Raw genomic sequence first — 20,443 nt, 5'->3', positions numbered from 1 at the left:
CCAGTCAGGCCAAAGAGGTGGCACCCCCCTGCTGTAGCACCATCACCCAATGATCCAGAGAGATCTCCCACTTTGTGTGTGCTCAACAATTGGTTTAACGGGGCAGAGAGCGTGGCTACGTCTGGAATGTTTCCCAACACGGCCATGACCTCCTTGGATGAGAGGGATTACAAGCTGTGGGAGAGGACCAACCTTTCTTTGCACGGTGGGCAGATCCTCAAAACTGCTGATCAGCAAGCCAACGGGGTCACAGCCTGGAAGAACAGGACTAGCCTCTACTCTTCTGCACAATCAGGCTTAACAAGGTTTATGACGTTTACAAAGACCCGCTGACTGACTCCGGTCTGACTAAAGAGCCATAAAAATATTTTAGATTTGAGGTGGAAGGAAAACACACGTTTTTATCACTGCTTTGTATCTCGGTAGTGTTGTTAAGTAAGACCTTAGAACTTTACGTTTTCTGACAGCAGCTGTGGTTTGATTGAACTATAGTTGAAGCGTGTATTACTGCTGAGTTTACAGCCATGCTCCTTTCGGAATCATGCCCCGTTAGCTAAATTACACCACATGCAGACAAAAGTCAGATAAGACAATAAAAAAATTTGCATGTTTGAAGTTCATTTCCCAAGACCGATTTTTCACTACACGTTGCCAACATGCAGCGGGGTACGCGACCAGAAAAATGTGTGAATTCCCTGGTTGAAACTGCAAACTCTGGGAAGATAATGTGAAACCTTTTGTCGTAATTCAGACTGCACTGCACAGCTGTGTGGCCTGGGAGAAATATTACAACAGACAGTAAGTCACACACGGAAATGTTGATAGAGCACTCTTAATGGCAAATACAGGCTTATTCAATGTTTTATTTCAACACACATTCAAGCGTCCACAGTGCTGCCAACAATACTGCTAAATCACTGTGATTTAATTAAAAGTGCTTCCTACATATCTGATGTTGATCACATCAGAGAAACCCACAAACAGCCAATTATAGCTGCACATTAAATCTTATGCCCCATGTGAGGTCTTTCTGCAACACGATGTGACCATGTGTTCTGTATGTGTGTGGCTGAGCAACGCAAACAAGGTAAAGTGCTGCAATAATCTGTGACTAGTGTGCTCGTACATCTTTTTTTTTCTGTTTTTCCTGTCCAGATGTATTATAGAAACAATACTATGTAGTTATTCTTAATTGCATTCTCAGATCAAAGGAAACTTATTTATTCCTAAATTAAAAAAAAAAAAAAAATGAAATGAGTTAAGAAATCATGTTTAATTTAACTCCAGAAAAGGGCATTTTAGCAAATCAATAAATCTAAATCTGGTCAATAAACCCAAATCTTTGTTCTAAAGTAGATAACATCTTCTTCTTTTTTTTTCAAATAGCAAGTGAGATCACAACGTGGTAGTGGATTTACAAACCAAGATTTACAAACCAGCTCAGAATTTGTAGTTACCACAGGACTTGACAAGAACTCCTTTTTCTTATTTATTAAGCAACACTAACCATGTTTATGAGGGATCAGCACTAAGGCTGGAGCATGTCTTTAACCAATCAAAGTGCTTGTTTGAAACTTCCCGTTGTTTTACAGTTTCCTTTCACTTACACGGCAACCAGCCCACATGCTAAACACAAGACAGACCAACAGTGTTCCCATGATCACTGACCCAAATAAAAGGCAGATTCTCATATTTTTCTTGACAGCTAAGCACGGGTAACCACAGTGTCACAGGTCAAACCTGGTAGGCATGCCCACCACATGGAATACAATTTAAACAAATACTAAGAACACATGGTAACACATAATGTGTGCATTTGCTTTAACGAGGTTGTTTTGTTTCTGTTTTCTGGTTAAAAATTGGCAGTTGGGTAATAGGAGGAAACATAAAATCATAAAGGTAAAATTAACCAGGAGCAGAATGGGACACAATGTGCGGGCCACGATAACATGCAAATGTTTAGTTCTGTTCTCTGGCTGTTTCCACAGTTCTCTGCAAATGCCGTCATCACATTAAAACGAGGAATGCAAGTAACAAGGAAGTTGTGTCATTAGCAAACAAGTTTGGGATAGATTAAAACCATTCAATTTTCGTAATCAAAACCATAAGACGAGGAGCGACAGCCGGTCTGCTGCAGGGAAACAGAGCTGATAAGGTAACTTTTAGCTGATAAAACCCAAAAGACACAGTCTGTATTACAACAGGACTTGCTTTATGACTCATATCTTTGAAGTGAGAAAGGAGAAAACTCCCAACCAACCTCAAAATCTCTTACACTAAAAAAGATTTTATGATAATGACCATCAAACTCTATTGGGACATAATTGTGTGTTTTTAAACTGTTTTCTGTTCTCATACTTTCTGTATTTGTTAATCATTTATACGGCAGTGAACATCAGCTTTGTCGTCATAAACATTTTAAGCTTAATTAGAATCAGTTATTAGATTGAATCAGTTCATATTAGCGATGGTTTTATTGAGTTAATCTCATAAAATATATTTGGGAATACTACTATTTAAAATGAATCAAACTATGAAGTTTATTACACATCTTCAAAAATAAACAAAAGAAAGTAGGCTGGTAATAAACATTAATTATTACTATATCAATAAAAATAGGCTGACTGGTTACTGTTTAATCTGAATTAATGTGTATTTAAAACAAAAAGTCCATTTAGTTAGTCTCCAGGTGGCTGGTTTTACTGTTGCCAAATGTCTGGATCTATTTTTAAGGCTCACTCTTTGTAGCAAAGCTAATTAGCTTGGATTCAAATCAGGAAAATGTGTCCATTTTCAACTGCATTCCAAATATGTGCAGGTAAGCACCACATGGCTTATAAAGCTCATTTTATTGATTTAAAACTGTGCTTTGGCCTCTAAACCAAGTTTTAAAAATAGCAGTTTCTCATATCAGTGGTTGTTTGTGTCCCTGTTTTAACTCCAACTTAAATTTAACACCACTAAAAGGTCATGCTTTTGTCAAACAAACCAGAGAAAAATTATCCGGTCAGCAAAACTGAGATAAAATTATCAAGTGTGGATTGCTGTTGTGTGAAGTTTCCAACATAAACATAGTTTCTGATGAGAACGGGGTGTGCATGTGGTTAAAAATGCGTGCTTCTGTATTCAACAGACCTGTATGTTATGTTATCCTTCTCCTGTGAGGCTGCTCTTCGTTATGGTAATAGTCACTGGCTAACTTGGTTAGCAGAGCAGTTCACTAGAATTAAAGCATCTTGAACTTTCTCACACACTGTTTGATACAACCACAAACTTTTAGGGTGTTTTATTGGGATTTTATGTGATAAAACCAAGTCAAACCAGTGCAAAAATAATGAAGTGGAAGAAATACTGCATTTTAAAACAGCTATTTGCATACACTGACTAAGTGAGCTGTAATTGGAGCAAAAGGAGGTTCCACCAAGTATTGACCCAGGTGGCAGAATACCTTGGATGCTGCACTTTTTGTGTGTAAAAACTATGTTTAACTCTATAATTTTCTTTCCAATTCACAACTGTAAACCACTTTGTGTTGATCTTTCACATTGAATTCCAATGTAATATATTTATGTTTGTGGCTGTAATGCGACAAAATGGAAATGTCTAACGGCTACCGTATGCAAGCCACCGTATGTAAAAACACCATATGATGCAAAAAACTATTGATGTGTGTGAACTGGAACATAACTTCCCAACACTCAAACATAGTGATGGCAGCGTCACGCTGTTGGGATGCTTCTCTTTTCTTTTACAGTGATGACGATCTTTAAACTGCTGTGGAGGTTCATATTTCTGAAGGATAACAACCTTAAACATTCAGCCCTTTCCAACATCTTTTAAAAACAATGGAATGTTGTCCTGGAAATATGAAAAAGCTTAAATGGTATGAAAATCTTTGCAAGGCATCCAGTTTTCTGTCTTTGAAATTCAGCCTCTGCTTGTTTTACATTAATTTGGAAGGCAGAAAACCTGTCACAGGTTTGAACAAATGCTTCAAATAAAAAACATATTGTGGTCAAACTGCACGAACCCTTTAAAGTTGTGATTCTAATTTAAATTCAAAGCAACACCGGGGGACTCTGCATCATAAAATATCTGTTTCCCGCAGACTGGAACTGTTTTGTTAGAAGAGCTTTTGTTTTCTGCTCCCAAATCAACACATAATGCTCCCATCTAACTTGAAATGTTTCCTTTAACATCATTGTCACATAGTCATCTGACCTGTATTAAAGGTTTGGGCCTGTTTGTTTTCTTCTGTCCCCTGGCAGTCGAGCAGAGATGAAGTGACACAGAGTCGACAAGGTCTGCAGAGTCAGAGTGTTGTGTAAATATATACAGCAGGCTGTTTGCCTTAATTCAGCAGCTTGGAAACAATATATTAATCAAACAAGCTGCAGATACAGCATATTTACTCCAACAAAGAGGAGTTAATAAATCTATTGTTGTAATTTGTATTTCCTTTAGGCTAAAAGTTTGTTTTAAAATATAATAATTGCACTTGACAAACAATGTGAAAAAAGGTTGTTTCAAAGCCTTGAGTTTTGTTTTAGGATTAAGAACAAATACAACATTTTGTATATATTTTTAAGGAAAAGCAATACATGGTTTTCATTCGTGTCACAAATAAAAATTAAAGACTGTGGCATGCAAACTTTTATATCACATTTTTATTGTGATACGCATAAGTAAAATTTGATGCACCTCATTGTATTCATAGGTGACCAAACACATAATTAAAGATTTGCGATTGATAATAATAGATCAGATAAAGTTGTCCACATGCTCATTCTCCTACGGGCTGGCTGTCAGTTTCCTCTGTAAAGTCAGATCTTTTGATGTTTTTATGGATTTCCATCAAACAAACAAATGGGAAAACAGCAGAGAAAAAAGGAGAGATGAGAAAATAAGTCATAGTCAAACAGCACTTTAAAAGGAGATCTAGTTCTGCATAACACTCCCCATTGTTATTCATTGTACTTTCAATGTTTTGTCTAATTAATCCCACTTAAAATCTGTTGTGAGCCCTAATGTTGCACAACCAGCTAAAGAGAAACTTGCTGACAAATACTCAACTGTTGTTTATTTTCAGGGAGGAGGGGCGCCACAAAGCATTTGGGCTTAAGGCAGCCAAATGAACCAGGTCTGCACGACAGTAACGTTAAACGGTTCCAAAGTTTGTGAATTGCTTAGAACAACGCTGATGTTCAACACAAGCAAAAATGTCTGGGAATATCTGCCCAAATAATATTTTCTAAATACTTTGTAGTCACACTCTGGTGTGCCTTTGTATTTCTTCTGTAAATGCCCACAATGTGTTCTTTTTTTTATTGAAATGCGGTCTTCAAAGCATCTGATATTCCCTGGGGTGGAAACACCACTAATGGCAGCCTTTCACATTGCTCTCAAAATCTCACAAGATTCTTTGAGGTTCGATAATGTGTTTCACGCTGATGGGCTTGTCAGAAAACACAACAATAGCTTTGGGTGAAAGAATCTCATGTGTTTTTGATTATGTGCTGCCTGGCCCATTGTTTACGCAGCGAGCAGAGAAACACACTGAGTCCAGCTGTTGTGGAATATTTCTGCAGCTGTAACCGTGCACCATGCCGTCCCACAGGTTGCACCGCAGGGGTCATCCATGAACGATTTGTTGCCTTTTCCATCGTCCTATTCTACTTTTAGAAGTCAAAATGGCAAAAGGCTATGAAATAATATTTTTGAAGGGGTTTATTTTGCTTTAAAGCTGCACTACAATGATAATTACGTTTTAAGGAACATCCCCAAAGAATGTTGGGGATGTTTCTTCATGTTTGGCATAAAGAAAACGGAAACTGGATGCTTATGAATGCTAAAATTTATTGATACCTACCGTTGGAGGTAGGCGACAACCCCGTCGCCCTGCAAGGACAAGCAGAAATAGATCATGGATGGATTAAATAAGAGTGAAGTTTAAGCATTTGTCTCCTATTTTCTATGCACAAATAGTGCAGAGGAAACTATAAATTTAATGAAAGTTTATTTTTAAAAACAGAGAATGAGTTAGCACATAAAACCGCTCCTTGTTAATGATGTGTGGATATTCCTTAAGGCTCCCTAAAATCCCACGCGAGTAAAAGTGGCCAACATGTTTACATGTTTCCTCCACCTGCCAGCCTCGGTCTCGGTCAACTTAGTTGCACTCTGTCCACTTTCATCAGGCTGCCATTTGATCTAGCGCAGTTGAACTCGGGACCTCTGACCGGGCTGCAGTATCAAGGGCGACACCAACCTGAGTCACTAAGAAGGGAGGGTGAAAACGTGCCAGATGATGACAGAGCAACCATTTATCACAGTCACAGAAACATCTGATAATGGGAAGAAGGAAGACTGATTTTACTTGTGGTTCTCTGAACCTCTTTAAGTCTGCTGTGGTCTACAGATGTGGAGTCTGACTGCGAAGTTAATCACTCACACACACTCAAACATCTCAACAAGACTTCACACAAATACGATAGTAAAAACCCCTGCTACTGAAAGGTCTGCACCTTTCAGTAGCAGGGGGCACAGTGATGCATATGTGCCTCCCTATGTCTTTTAAATCAAAAGTGAACAAATGTGAATAATTACTTGCTCACCTGGAAATGCCTATTAGCAGTTTCCCCTGTCTAAAAACTTTTACACAGAGACGCATACACACAGATGTAGCCAATTTTGATTCAAGCTGATGCAATCTCTAACTTAACGACAAAGTCATGCGTCTCAAGTATAGTCATATTCAATAAAGTAAAAGCCTTTTTATAACTTATTTCACTAAGTGAAACATTCTGTGGACTAATTATACACATACAGAGAGAAATGTGGGCTTAAAAAAGTGTATTTGATATCTACGTAAAGGCTACTGTTCTTAAAAGCTACTTTTAATCTGACTAATGAGATTCAGATGCATAATCAGATTTTTTGAATATGACCTGTCCATAGATGCTATATCTCTGATATCCACTAGATGTCAGCATTCAAAAGCAGTATGAGTAAACACTGATTCAAAGATTAATGTTAGTCTTGAATAAAATATCTGCCTTTTCAGTTAGTAGAATAAACATAAATATTTATGGAAGCAATTCAGAAAGTATTTATGTGCATACATAGTGGATAAATGTTAGTAACATTTCCATTATGCCATCATAGCACAAACAGTGACAAGTGAAACAAGTACATTGATTAAAAGATAATTTTTAAGATGGTCCAACCATAATAGATGCTATCATTAGTATTTTAGCTACTTTTACCTTTTTTTGCTAATTTTGGCTTTTACGTGGGTTTTTCACACTGCATGGACTATTTCTTACCTTTCTGCAAGTCTTAAGCAGTTGGCTTCAAATGCTTTTGCCATTTTCACCAAAAGCATTCAGCATTCACACTTGCATTTTCATAGGAAATGCACACTTCCTAGTGTTTTATTGGACTTTTAGGTGGTAAACCGACACTAATTAGAAAATTGCTTATTTATACTCAATTGTCTTTAATCTATCATCCCTATAAACAAAAGGCAACAAATTGACTTTCCACATCTCTAAACTCTGCAAAGCTATCACAGCTGCTGTTGTTTTGGGTTTAATGTGACAAAATGTAAATAAAATCAAATGGCCAAGATTTAGTTTAGTTTGGACAAACTTCCAAACACATTTTTATGTCTTGTCTTTTTCTTTTGGTAGAGAAACAAAAACAACAACAAACAAAATACTTAAGACTGTAGGAGAAGTCTGACATGTAATTTTGTGCATTACAACAGAGAACAACATGTTCCCCCCTCTCTGGAATAGAAAGACCCTGCTGTCTCTTCAGATGAAAGCAGGGATCCACTGACAGTCAGAAAATGTCAAGCTCTCTAAAGAGAAATTAAACAAAGGAGTGAGTCACTTATGTGCCCTGCAGTATAGAGTAGAAGAAGTTAATAAAGCCGAGAAGCTGCAGATTTGCAAACAATAAATGTTTAAAAATAGATATAGTTTTTCCATCCTTGGCACAATCTTCCACCAAATTACACATTTTTTCCTACCATGTTGTGCATTTTGAATTAATAAGTAAATAGTTGGAGTTCAGTGAGATGACGGATCAATATAGCCAATGTGGATGATGTGGTGGCCTGAGATACAGACTGCTCTTGTGATTTGAACCTGACATAGCTGGATGTTGGATGTTGTTTATTTTCTTGAGTCTAGCAGAGTAAATGCAGCCTTCGGGCTTTTTTCTAAATTCCCTATTGGATCTTCATTTTTCTTTTCTTTTTTTTTATCTCGAGACAGAACTTCTGAGGGACAAAATAACTTTTTCATTTTGGATTTATGATATTTGTGGCTTTCATTTAGACACACAAAACAACTGCTAAAGGAAGCGCGACATGACATTTTTAAAAAGAAAACTTTCTCGTTCTTTTCTTTGATGTTTTCAGCGAGAAACTTTAAAGTTCATCCTCAGAGCAAATGATGGAGTGATCTGAAATGATTGTAGCAGCAGCCCCGCTGCAGGACCACACAGACAAAAGACTGCAGAGGCATCAGCAACATCTCATTTAGTTTGTCTCCCACAGAAGAGTGGGAACATTTGAGGAGTCAAAGCAGGGAGGAATGTTGGTATCAAATGCTTTACAGCCTCATGCCAAGACCACAGCAGTTTTGTGTAATGATCCATGGATAGGGAGGTGTTCATTAGTGAGAACATGTTTGATATAACTAAATATGGTTTTGTCAGTTATTAAATTAAATTGCACCACTCGTCTTGGCAGAGCCTGGAGTACCTCTTTTAAGTTAGTTCTGATTGTTTGCGTTTGTAGACTTCATCTCTTAGTTTTTATGTTTTTTTGGTTGAAGCCTTAAATGTTTGGACAAAGTTCCCTCTGGTTTTGGATGTTGTGCAGCTGGAAGGTTTTTTTTTTATTTTATTTGTGTGCTTTTAGACAGTTTTTAAAATGTGGCAATAATGCATTGTTTTTTACAACAAAGAACAGCTGATTAGCATCCCAAAAGCAAATGAGACGGATTAGCAGTGTTTGCCAATAACTTACAGTGTCATCCAGAACATGTTACTCTGGAATATTATCTCGGTTGACCAAATATTGAGTTGTTAGCATGTCATCATGAGACTGTCATATTCTTCAGTCAGTGGCTTATTCAGATTTGTTGCAATACCGACCGCTACCAGAGACCCATTCTCCTCACAGCATCACCATGAACAGCTAATTTTTAAAATGTACTGGGAAGATATGAGTTATGACACAAATACAAGGATGACGTACATTATGAATGTGCAGCACATAAATCTGCGGGAACTGTATGATACTGTCATGTGAATATGAACTCTCTAAGACATGTTTCTGACTCCTTGTTAAATCTCTGGCAGGAATAATGAAGGCAGTTCTGAAGGCAGTACAGGGTCCAACCTAGCATTAGCGAGGTGTACCTAATAAAGTGGACAATGATTTACATGAAATGACAATAAATTAGTAACTTGCTACTTTTGCTTTCTTGTGAATTATATTTATTTCATTTTAAATTGTCAAATAAACAAAATTAAACATCTAGATAATAACAGGATGTTTGAACACTTCTTGACATGCAGAAAGTTTATTTACAGAAAATGTCCACCGCTTTCAAATTTACCTCTTTAGCAGTCATATTAAAAAGAACCGAGCATCGTCTCTATTCTAATGAATCTCCAAATGCGTAGAGGTGGTTCTGCTGACACCTGTTGGCCCACTGCAGTACTGACATATAAAAATGTGTCCTTCCTTAAGATTTTTTTAAAAAAGCTTTGCAATAAGTAATCTGGGACTAACTTTTGTTTTATGTTTTTATGTTACTATTTTATTTTTGCTGTAAATTATTTTTGCTATTCATATTTAAGAAACAAATCCAATCGCTGTCAGACATTTTGGTTTTCAGTGAGCCTTTCTTCAACGTGAAAATATTTAACCTGTAGATACTTGTAGAGTAGAGATCTTCATGTGCTGTGTAATTATGTATCTTTAATTATTCCCATTATCAAAACCTTTTAGGACCCCAACAGTACGAGGTTTCTTTGAAATCCCATTAAAAAAAATAAATAATCAAAATGTGTCCCCAGGTAAAGAACAAAATGATGAAGAATTAGCAGGCATCCCAACCATAACAATTACATTTTAACAGCTCTGTACAGAATGATAGATATAAGAGTGTGAAAGAGGGACATTGGTACAGTTACAGATGCCAGAAAATAGTCACACACTGTCAAAGATGTAAATTACACACATGCATGTTAGCCATTTTGTCCAGCAAGCTTTGATATTTGTAGTTTCTTGGCACAAAATAAACAATTCTACAACATTAGTATAAGTTTCACAGTACATCCAAGTTGTTACAATGCTAAAGAATTAAGGAATCACAGTGACGTAATAATCAGTAATGTGATGGAGTGAGATGACTGGTATATTAGAAAAACGCATCATTCCTACCACACCAGTGTGATCAGTGTTTCACCTTCTATAGTCCCACAGATAAATGTGATTCTGCTCCACCTACGTTTCTTACATACAGTCAGTCCTACACTGCATCTGACCGGATGGCGTGCCAGCGGGTGGTTTCTGTTTGTCCTGGACCGCAGATTTCCCTCCAGTGCTCCTGTCCGACATCTGAAGCATCGCCGCCAATCAGTACGCGCCCCAGAATGCTGTTCTTAGTGTAGAGACGGCCCTGTAACAATGAATCCTAATTCAGGTACTTGATGGAGTATCACAGCTTTCGTTGATAAAAGTGTAATTTTAAAGCACACATTCCATTTGTCTAAAAACTCAAACCTGCATCACGATGAATTCGAGAGCCAGCGGCAGCTGGGTGATGTCACCAGGTGGAAGGTCAAACAGGAAGGGAGCATTCCAGATGGGGTTTGGTCCACTGGCCACTTTGGTCTCCTTTGTGTCAATTTTTTTACCATCCTGATGTAAGTTGATGACAACATAGTGATCTGTTTAAAAAAAAGGTAATTTTAATTTTGCTAGCTAGTGACACACAAATCTTTAATTTGACCTTTGAGTTAAATATTTTATTTTCACCTGCTGGTTTGAGGCCACTACCTGGATTATATGATCTAGCTAAAAGCTAGTTCCTCCAAATGGAAATCAAAATTGGGTATATTTCCTCCTCTGTGCTCTTGTCACAAAAATTTGCTTCTGATTGGCTCATCATTTCCATGTGATGACTTAAAGAACATTTTATCTTTTATTCAGTTGCAGATGGAAGTGCCTGGTACAAAGTTTGCTAGTGTTTCAACAGAATCTAATGGGTCTTCAATTATTTTTAGTGAATTATTTTATATGCTTATAGTTTCAGATGTACTTTTTCTGAGTTGATTTAGGAAAATTGTTAGTTTTTTGTTAGCCTTGCATTGTTCATATACTACTATAAAACAAAGGAGTCCATCTTCTTTGGGCAGACAGTATTAAAACAATATTTAAATATTGTTTTTAAATGTTAGAACTTATTTAAAAATATGAATTAGATTATTGTTTCTATCAGTGGTTTTCTTCGACAGTAATCAAATGCAGTTATTCATCTTATTATTTGCAGTGAATGTTTATTTACAGAAATCTTCCGTTGCTACACTCACATAATCTAAACAAACTTGTTTATTTCCTCGTGGCTCCCGCTTTTGCATATCTCCAACATCACCTGGAATATATAATCACTGTTGATAATCCACTTAAGAAACCTTATTAAATTTGCTATAATAGAAAAACACAGCGGCTCTAGTCCATATGTTGTGAAACATTTTTTCTTTGTACAGATTCTCCTGCTTCCTCCAATCCTAACCAGCAGAAAATCAGATGCAGCGAGATATGGCATAGACCGGAGGGGAAATGACTTCTGGGCTGATCAGTTTCTGATTCAATTATGCCACACGCCAAACAAGGAACTGACAGCAGCTGGACTAAGCAGGAGAATGACACACATTCTGACTAATTGTATTGTTAATCTTAGCTTTACCAATTAAGGGAATGAACCCAAATCTAAAGGCATCCAGGCAGATTTAGCTCTAAAATGAATGTTCCTTGTGACTGGAATTAATGTCAATAACTTGAAACTGACAAAGAAACAGTAGTGGGAGAAAATATTATATTGAAGCCTTTCAACCTTAAAAAATTGAAGTTCATTATCAAAGCTAAATCACTAAGATACCTTTTTTATTTATTTATACTACATTGTTTTAGCTTTTGAAAGACCTGTGTCACATTTTCTATGAGAAACAAACTTTTTTGTGAATAAAAATAATTTTTAAATCCAGATTTGTCAAGAGCATGAATAATTATGAGCTTGTTGTTATCAAGCTCAAAGGCCTATCATTTATGTTCTCAATGGACTTTATGGAAGCCGTTAGATATTATACAAAAAGGTCAGATCTGGTATGTTCATTAAATTAAGCAAGTCAATTTTTTTTCTTCTCTCATTAACCTTCAATACAAAGTAACTAAGCATTTGGATATTTACACAGTTAAAGTGTCCTGACACATGCATTTTTTCTTGGTTAGGTGTGAAGTGGATCATCACCTGGAGTTCCTGGGATTCGTGTCAGCTTGACCAAATTTTCAGCCTTTCGAATCATCACTTTGATTCGCTGAGCCAGGGTCTGGTACTGCAGCAAGATGAACAGTTGGCCCAAAGTCCGAGGCATGCAGATTGAGCTTTTCCTGCATCCCAGAGTCTCCTGAGAACTGAAACTCTGAGGACAAGCAATAGGGAAGATCTACAGGTTAAACAAAACAAAAATCTCATGACTCTAGTGGGAGGAAGAACTTTTTTTTCTCTACAAATGTGCACTTAATATTCTTTTGATGACAGAAAATACATAAATCACAAGTAGTATCTGATTCAAGCCAGAAATCATAAAATCTTCCCATTCTAAGCATATCTACATTAAATTGTGAGCCACTTAGAGCTAATAGCCATCTTTTTTTTTCAGTTTTCTTGTTTTCATTTAACTACCCATCAAAAATAATAGATGTTTATGTTCTTAGTCACTTTAGATAAAAGCAGCAACTGATGTGTACTTCTCACTATAATTTCCGTCTGATTTTATGTCAACTCTGATCAGCTTGACCTGTGAAAAATCCAGTGAGTCACTTTCTGCTGTCAGCTGAATGAGCTTAAGCCCAACCGGGACTGCTTGGCGATTTTATTCAACAAGTGTTTTTCAGCTCACTGTCACTACCGTTTCACCTCAGATGATGTCACTCAAATGAGCAACACCTTTTTAAGTAACAGTTCTAACTCAGCACCATCATGTTTACTTTTCACTGTCAATGTAAATTCACTTAGTGTGTTGATCTCAACAGATGCCTTGTATATAAGTAACATAGAAAGATGATAGCATTGCCCTCCTACACATTTAGTACTGAAACATGCACATACGTTGTAGGATACTTTAACCTGCACATGTAAAGGACCAAACAGAGAATATTATCACTTCAGCCTTTGCAAAGAGGGAGATTCATAGCTCCAACTGGTTTTATTGAAAGCGGGGTGGGGGTCGGTCATAAAACAGAAATTTTAAGATAAGGAGTAGTGGTCCCTCTGAACTAGCTGAAACCAGTTTCTCCAAGAACAGGATGGTCCATCACACCCAGTTTCAGCTGCCAGCAGAGAGACTAACAACTTATTCATGAGATAACAACTTTCAAAACTCTGACATACATGATACATCATTTACAGACAAATGATGAAATGGAGCAATGACCCAACAATAAATGCAGGCAACAGTATGCAAACGTTGAAGATCCACTCACCTTAGCATGTGTGATGCTTGAAAATGAATTTGACTGCATCCTACTTTTAGATAAATAAACAGTTATCTGCCTTCTTGGAGGCAGTCAGAGCATTGAAATTTCATTTCCAGAGTGTTAGGTAAATAAAGAAAAAATAAACAAAATGCAAAGTTTCAAAAGCAACTTTTGCCTTCATATTATGCAACACATTGTGATGATCTATCATATAAAATTCCAATAATCTGTTAGCTGTGTTGGAAGCTAACTGTGGTTTTGCTAAAACTGTGACTCTATATGTGGACACTACATCTGTCTGTATGAAAGCGTTTTTTTGTGGGTTTTTTTTAGATAAATAACTGATTGTTTAATTTGCAAAAAAAAATATTTTTTCTCTCTGCTGACTGAAATAAACATGACATTTGCTGTGGATATTTTGGACACTTTCATTAAAAACTGAGAGCATGCAAACACAAACACAGGAAATGAACAATCATTGATTGGCCTCTTCTCAAAATGCCTGTAATCTCAAAACCTTTTATTCCAACAAAATGTCAAAGCAAGAAATGGTAGATGAATTATTGCCAGTAACCTCACTGGTTACATTACAGTGATTACAAAAGTGATGTAGTAGTTCATATTCAGAATGGGCAGACCTCAAAGCTGGAGCCACAGAGCCTTGACCAAGTTACACATCACTCTTCCTCTATTTTCCAGGAGGCAGAGCAACTGTGCTTCTTCTATAGCCAGCCCACATCCACCTGCTTACGTTCAGCCGCTGCTCTTACTGAGACTGTGGAAGATGGTGCTGTGGAATGGAATCAATAATCTATAACTGGCCATTATATAAAGGGGAAGGGGACAGGAAATGGGCTTTCCCAACAAGAACAGTGGTGCTCGTGAGTGAATACAGTCCATTGAAGCCTCAGGCTCACCCTCCACCAAAAGGCTGTTATTAATGCCTTTTGGCAGCATTGCAGCTGAGTCACAGAGAGCACTGCGTGGGCGCTCATCCAATTTGTTTCACTCGGCCTGTTTGTTCTGCATTCACTATCAACAAAATCCCCATGACTAACATCTATGGAAAACTGGTTAATGGCATAGCTGATTAGATGTTGGATGTGACCATAGATTAAATAAGTTATTTAACAGGGTGCGAGAAAACTTTCCCTATCCATTAAAGCAGCTGAGAAGACTTTGCAAAGACCTTGGGAAGACTTTTTTTTTTTCAGCTAATCCACGATGCATTCACTGGAACACAAAGTAAACAAAAGCAAGAATCAAACAAAAAACACCGCAGCTCACATACATTTTTTTTTATATATCAGTTAAAATTCTAGCTTTTTATTGTATAAAAAATATGGCCATGATAAATCATTTTATAAATCATTTTGTTAGATTATTTCTTGTTTTGTTATTTATTGTTTTGTGCAATTTAACTGAAAAGAAATATGTTAAAAGGAAAAAGCTTTAAACTGCATCTAATTTTGTTTCAGCATTCAGTCTAGTTTTTTGAGCCCATCAGAATTCCCTATCAGTATCTTTTGTTGATTTGTCAGAAAATGAACTGGAATGTCCTACAAAGTTGTTTTTCCCACTTGGAAAGTAGGAGCAACTCCGACTACCCCCAACTTCCACCAGAAACTAGACCAAAAATACTCTGATTTTGTGTTTTTGCAGAATGTAGGAAACTTGTAATTTTATTATCTGTCTCTAACACACATTTAAGACAGTTTTTTTTTAAAGCTCTTTTTCTATGTACCTTTTTCAGCTTGATTTTGCTTGGGATGAGCTGCTTGGTGTAGGTAGTCTTGGAGTCAGGCTCCCACTCAAACTCCTCACAGGGTAACTCCACTTCCCCCAGAGCAGCCTCTCTCAGCCCAGAGAAGTCCCTGCTGTAGACCGCCAGCCTCAGGGTGCAGGTGCAGAGCTCCTCCACAGAGCCCACCTGCAGCACAAAGCTCTGGCTGACCAAGTCTGGGCAGAGGCTGCGCCGGCGTGGGGCTGTCTGCTGGAGCAAGGGGTGAAGCGGAGGGAGGCTGGCACGAACAAATACCCCACTGCGCCTTCTAGTGTCCCCAGAAAGCCCCAGGATGTTGACCACCAAGGTGCCAGAGCTGGAGCTAAAGAGCAGGGAAAAGTGCAGAAGAGGAGCTGGTTTGGCTGAGGCAGAGATGGAGTTGGAGCCGTACTGAGGGTGACATGGCTCCCCCTGTTGGCTGTTAACGCTGGGAGCACCTGCTGTGAGCCGACTGCTCTCACTGAGAGCATAACTTTCTCCACTAACAGTTCTGCGTCTGCCTATCACCCGGCGGGATTTGGACACAAAGCTGAGCTTGGTGAGGGAGGGCAAGGAAGCCCTTCCGTGACTAGCAGCTTTATTGGGAGAGCAGGGCAGAGCAGAAGTACTAAGGCGCCGCGTTGGGAAAGTAGCTCTGGGAGACTGCGCCAGCTCAGCGGCTCTAGAAGGGCTGTTGTCGAATGGGAGAGTGCTGACGTCACCGTCAGATGGAGAAGAGCTACTTTTAGAAGAAGGGCACTCCAACACATCACCATCCAGCTCTTCGTACTGCTGTTTGACAGGCTGAGTACACGGAGAGTGACTTAATGTCACAGTCACACTCTCAGCGGGATGAGGGGACAGAACAGCTGCTTCTTTGTCTTCAGAGGAAAGGCTTTTCTGTTTGCGACAGCAAAGGATGCAGCCAAGAACCAGACAGTAGCAGAGCACAGCCAGACCCACAGCCAGCACAACCTGCAGGTGGACTAGAAAACAAAAAGTCACAAATAGGCACGATAAAAGAGGCTAAATAGTTTCTTTGGTTCAACAAGTTAAAAGTATTACAACATCATTTGGCATCAATTAATAAATAAACATAACACTTTTACTAGACAAATTGCTGTTCAACAGCCGTGAGAATGCAAATCTGCAGAATGATTGCTGCAGAATATGCAACAAAGAGCAGAACAAAGCATAAGAAGTAGGGAAAAAGTAGAAGAAAGCTGTACTTGAATTATGAATTGATATATGAGTTAGCAGAAGTAGTTAAATGCAGTATAACGTGCGAACATCGAATATTAATAAGAAGAAAGAGAAACAGGAACTAAATAAGTGAGAATGCACTTATAAAAAGAAAAAGGAATTAAAAAGTGAGAATTCCTTCATGCACACTCACTGATATTGAGTCCTTATTTATGTCACAGAAAACCCAGCCATGATTAAAAGCTAACAGTTTGTTTGTTTGTTTGTACGATTAAGGCCGCAGGAAAGGAAACACAAGCATTAGGATTATCATAGACTGACAAATGAAATCGTCTCCAGAGTTTGACTCCAAATGAAGATGAATCCATTGCAAGAGGATCCTGCTGAAAACCATTATCTTGTTTAGTCTGCAATCTGTGTGCTTGATGAAATCAAAGAGGAAATGTTGAAATAATTAAAATGATATAGCTGGGCACTCTAGCAAGACATTTGCACTTGTTTTTTGTTTTGATTTATTGATTTTTTGTTTTTGTAGAGTTTCAGGTTACATTTTCAAAATCATGGTTGAGTCATCCATGAGGTGTCAAAATAAAAAAACGTTTAAAAACAAAGAATAAAGACCAATATAGCATTGATGTGTTTTGCATCACAATCCCTGACTTTATTTTCCGCATTTTCTCAGTCATCTCTATTAGCATGTAATTGTAAATTTGTTTTTTAGACTTAAAAGAGATTGAAGCCACATAAGCTGCTGCGGTTATTTAACGTCACACAGTGGGGGTGTATTAAGATGACTCATCCTCCATAATTGGATTTTTGTGAAAGTCACATCAGCCAGCGACCATGCTGAGATCAACAAATACTAAAATGTTTTCTCTGTCAGTGGTAAAGTTAAGATACATCTCCACGAGGACAAAAAGATTAACCATAAACTGGTGTAACCCGAGGTGTGTTCCTCCTATAAAAAGATCATCGCATCAGGCCGTAAAAGCTCTTGAGAATGAAACCAATCAACATCCATAAAAGATGAGATCACTATTCATCAAGAGAGCGATAACTCTCCCAGCACAGACCCAGCAGCCCCATCACAGAGAGTAACTGGTGGCTCCTCTCCATTAGGAGATGAATCTACTGAGAAGCAATGAATCACACTGATAAAAAAAATAGCTTGAGTCTAAATTAGCTATTAGAATGATAATAAAATAATACAAATACAAACTTGAAATCATTTTATTTAGGAAGATTTTTAACATACCCTTGAGAAACTAAACTATTTAAAACTTTAAATGAACTTAAGCATGGTGATATTTCTTTAAAAAATAAACTGATTTTGCATTTAGTTTACATTTAAAAAGCAAATAAAATATTCAGTATCTCAGTTTGGTTTGCTGTTTTTTATTATAAATGATTAGCTAACTGTATAAAATGAACCCTGAAAAAAATACTGCTGGATGTTCTTAGTTTCTAGTGGTGCATCTAAAGTTCTCAAAGTACATTTTAGTTCAAATAGTTCTACAAGTGCACCTGTTTGTTTGGTTTTTGGTGTTTTGCTTCACTTTTTTTTCAGTGGTATGCAGAAAAACATATAATCAAAACAGAAAGGTTTCCAGATTAACTGACAACAAGAAATATGTTGGAGTTTATGAAGAGCACCAGGATTTTCCTCCTTCCATTTTGTAAACCAGCTGCATCATCTGCTTACAGCCAGGAATGACCCATAAAGCAGAAAGGCTTACGATGCCTCCAGTTTAACCAGTTAACAACAAATACCATCCTTCCATTTGAATGATCACAAAAGATATAAAGTTAAGACTGAGGTACAGCTATGTGACAAATGCAACATTTAAAAGGCAGCATCCCCTTCAGCCGTCCACAAGTCATAAAATCAAATCCTCCAATGTTTTTATTGACTTTATAGAGTATTTTATGCTCTACATTAGATTTACATGACATGACTGTAGTTGATGTGACAACAGCCAAAATTGGTACTCATGAAAACAAATTAAGAATTTCCAAAAAGGAAAATGGGTTAAAGATTTGAGGTCTTACATCTACATTACCATTTGTTCAGCCTAGACATCCATATCAGAATCCATGACTTCTTGCAGATTGTGAGTCATATTCAGTCTCAAGCGTAAAAGGCTGAACTCCTGTCTGATCATTGTTCTGCTCTGAGGATCATTCCTCAAGGAAAAGCTGTATCAGGACGAGAATAAGCCAGAACTTATGCCTGAATCTATCGTGGATGGCTCATCCAGCATGAGGGTCCAAATAGATTCCCCTGAAACTCAGTTTTTGAGAAAATTCTTGTTATTACAATTCTTGGAGTTTAGTTTCAATCTTTAGGAATACCATTGGCATGAGGTGGCTCAGATGTTCACTAATGTTGTATTAGTAAAAAATAAAAATAAAAAACATATTTTTGTTCTATTCTGTTGTGTAAATTATTGAATATTTGTTGTAATTGCACAAGTTTTGAAAATAAAATGCAGACCTGTTTCTTTATATTCTTGCACCACCACAGAGAATTGTTTCTTAAGCAGTAAGAAATACTCTTAGACAAATTGGATTGTTGTCTTCTAGAAACAACACAATTTTCTGCTGGACTCAGCGTCAACATTATTGACCAGGTTTGTGCACAAACAAAGAATTTGATTTCACACACTCAGAATATAGATACACAATACACATTTGCAATACACATGGATTTTGTAGTAAAAAAAAAAGTACATGTTTTTAATGTTTTTATGGAATATTGATGCTGATATTCACTCTCCTGCAAAATGTATTTTTTGTCAATTTCGTGCGATAAATCAATGATGTTAAAAAAAAAATAACACTGGTATCAGTGCCAGTCATTGAACATTACCGTATCTGAGGAGTGCCAATTCATTCACTTTCAGAGATTAATTGTTAAGAAGTCGCAACAGCTATTATGTTAAAGAAATAACACAGTTTATACTCATTTACCCACATAAGTTTATTTTTTCCGTCTCATTCTCACACTCAAGAACTTGGAAACGAGCCTGATAAGATATTTGGAATAGTCTCAATTTATGCTTTAGAATCCGATTTTTACAAAAGTAACACATGACAAAGTCTTACATGGAAAACATATCCTACCTCCCAGAGAATCCGACATCTTCAGCGCCTGAGGGAAGCTGGGTCAGAATGAGCGGACCATCCCGAGTGCGCAGCGATCTGACAACCATCCAGCAGCTGCTTCATCTTCCGAGGGAACCTGCGTCGGAAGGATGCGAAGAAGCCCCACCTTCTTTCATTTTAATATCACAACTCTTCTATCATACAGCTTTCCCAGCTCTGGGAAAATCTGTTCCCCCTGTGTCGGGAACGCGCACTGCAGCCAGAGAGGCGCGGATCCGACTATTTTTCACGGCGCCTTTGATCGATTCCTCAGTAAAAAAACAAAAAAACAAAAAAAAAAACGACTCAGGTCAATTTTTAGTTTAATTCACATCTGCTGTTAAAAACAATAACAAAACTCTATAATAAGTAATTAAGTAAAGCTGGTTTTGTGTGTTGTTCTTCCTGCTTACCAAATATTTCAGCTTTTTAAAAATTAATCTTCCCCCTCCATAACATCTATCAAAGATCTGCTTCATCATCTAAAGCAGAAACAAATATGGCACAACTACATACAAGATATGTCTGTCCACCTAAACTGACTGACTGGC

At 37.5% G+C, this 20,443-nt stretch overlaps 1 protein-coding gene and 1 long non-coding RNA gene across 3 annotated transcripts; one reads left to right on the top strand and one right to left on the bottom strand.

Moving 5' to 3' along the window:
• Window positions 1-1,717: 1,717 nt before the first annotated feature.
• On the top strand, window positions 1,718-12,624 carry LOC103462613 (uncharacterized). Of its 2 annotated transcripts, none has more exons than XR_533362.3 (3): window positions 1,718-1,899; window positions 1,989-2,155; window positions 10,548-10,634. It is a non-coding gene; the product is annotated as an uncharacterized LOC103462613 (long non-coding RNA). The 2 variants fall into 2 exon arrangements; XR_533363.3 differs by lacking the exon at window positions 10,548-10,634 and adding an exon at window positions 12,536-12,624 and having other exon boundaries at window positions 1,720-1,899.
• On the bottom strand, window positions 9,491-20,154 carry LOC103462615 (synaptotagmin-5). Its single transcript, XM_008405512.3, has 5 exons — window positions 19,872-20,154; window positions 15,528-16,531; window positions 12,555-12,726; window positions 10,808-10,974; window positions 9,491-10,703 (listed from the first exon to the last, which is right to left on the bottom strand). Exons 1-5 carry the CDS (start codon window positions 19,888-19,890, stop codon window positions 10,554-10,556), a joined length of 1,512 nt encoding a protein of 503 aa, XP_008403734.2. The 5' UTR covers window positions 19,891-20,154; the 3' UTR covers window positions 9,491-10,553.
• Window positions 20,155-20,443: the final 289 nt, after the last annotated feature.

The sequence above is a fragment of the Poecilia reticulata genome, chromosome 3 (genome assembly GCF_904066995.2).
Source record: "Poecilia reticulata chromosome 3, P_reticulata-male-v2, whole genome shotgun sequence".
Lineage (NCBI taxonomy): Eukaryota > Metazoa > Chordata > Actinopteri > Cyprinodontiformes > Poeciliidae > Poecilia > Poecilia reticulata.
The sequence above is the reverse complement of the archived record's forward strand: the minus strand, read 5'-3'. Positions and strand labels throughout refer to the sequence as shown.

What these genes read in the sequence shown, in the direction of transcription:
- LOC103462615 (XM_008405512.3), bottom strand. An exon ending in GCAAAATCAAGCTGAAAAAG is followed by an intron (nt 12,727 to 15,527) that starts GTACATAGAAAA and finishes GCTTGTCCTCAG; the next exon opens with AGTTTCAGTTCTCAGGAGAC. An exon ending in ACGAATCCCAGGAACTCCAG is followed by an intron (nt 10,975 to 12,554) that starts GTGATGATCCAC and finishes TTTTTTAAACAG; the next exon opens with ATCACTATGTTGTCATCAAC.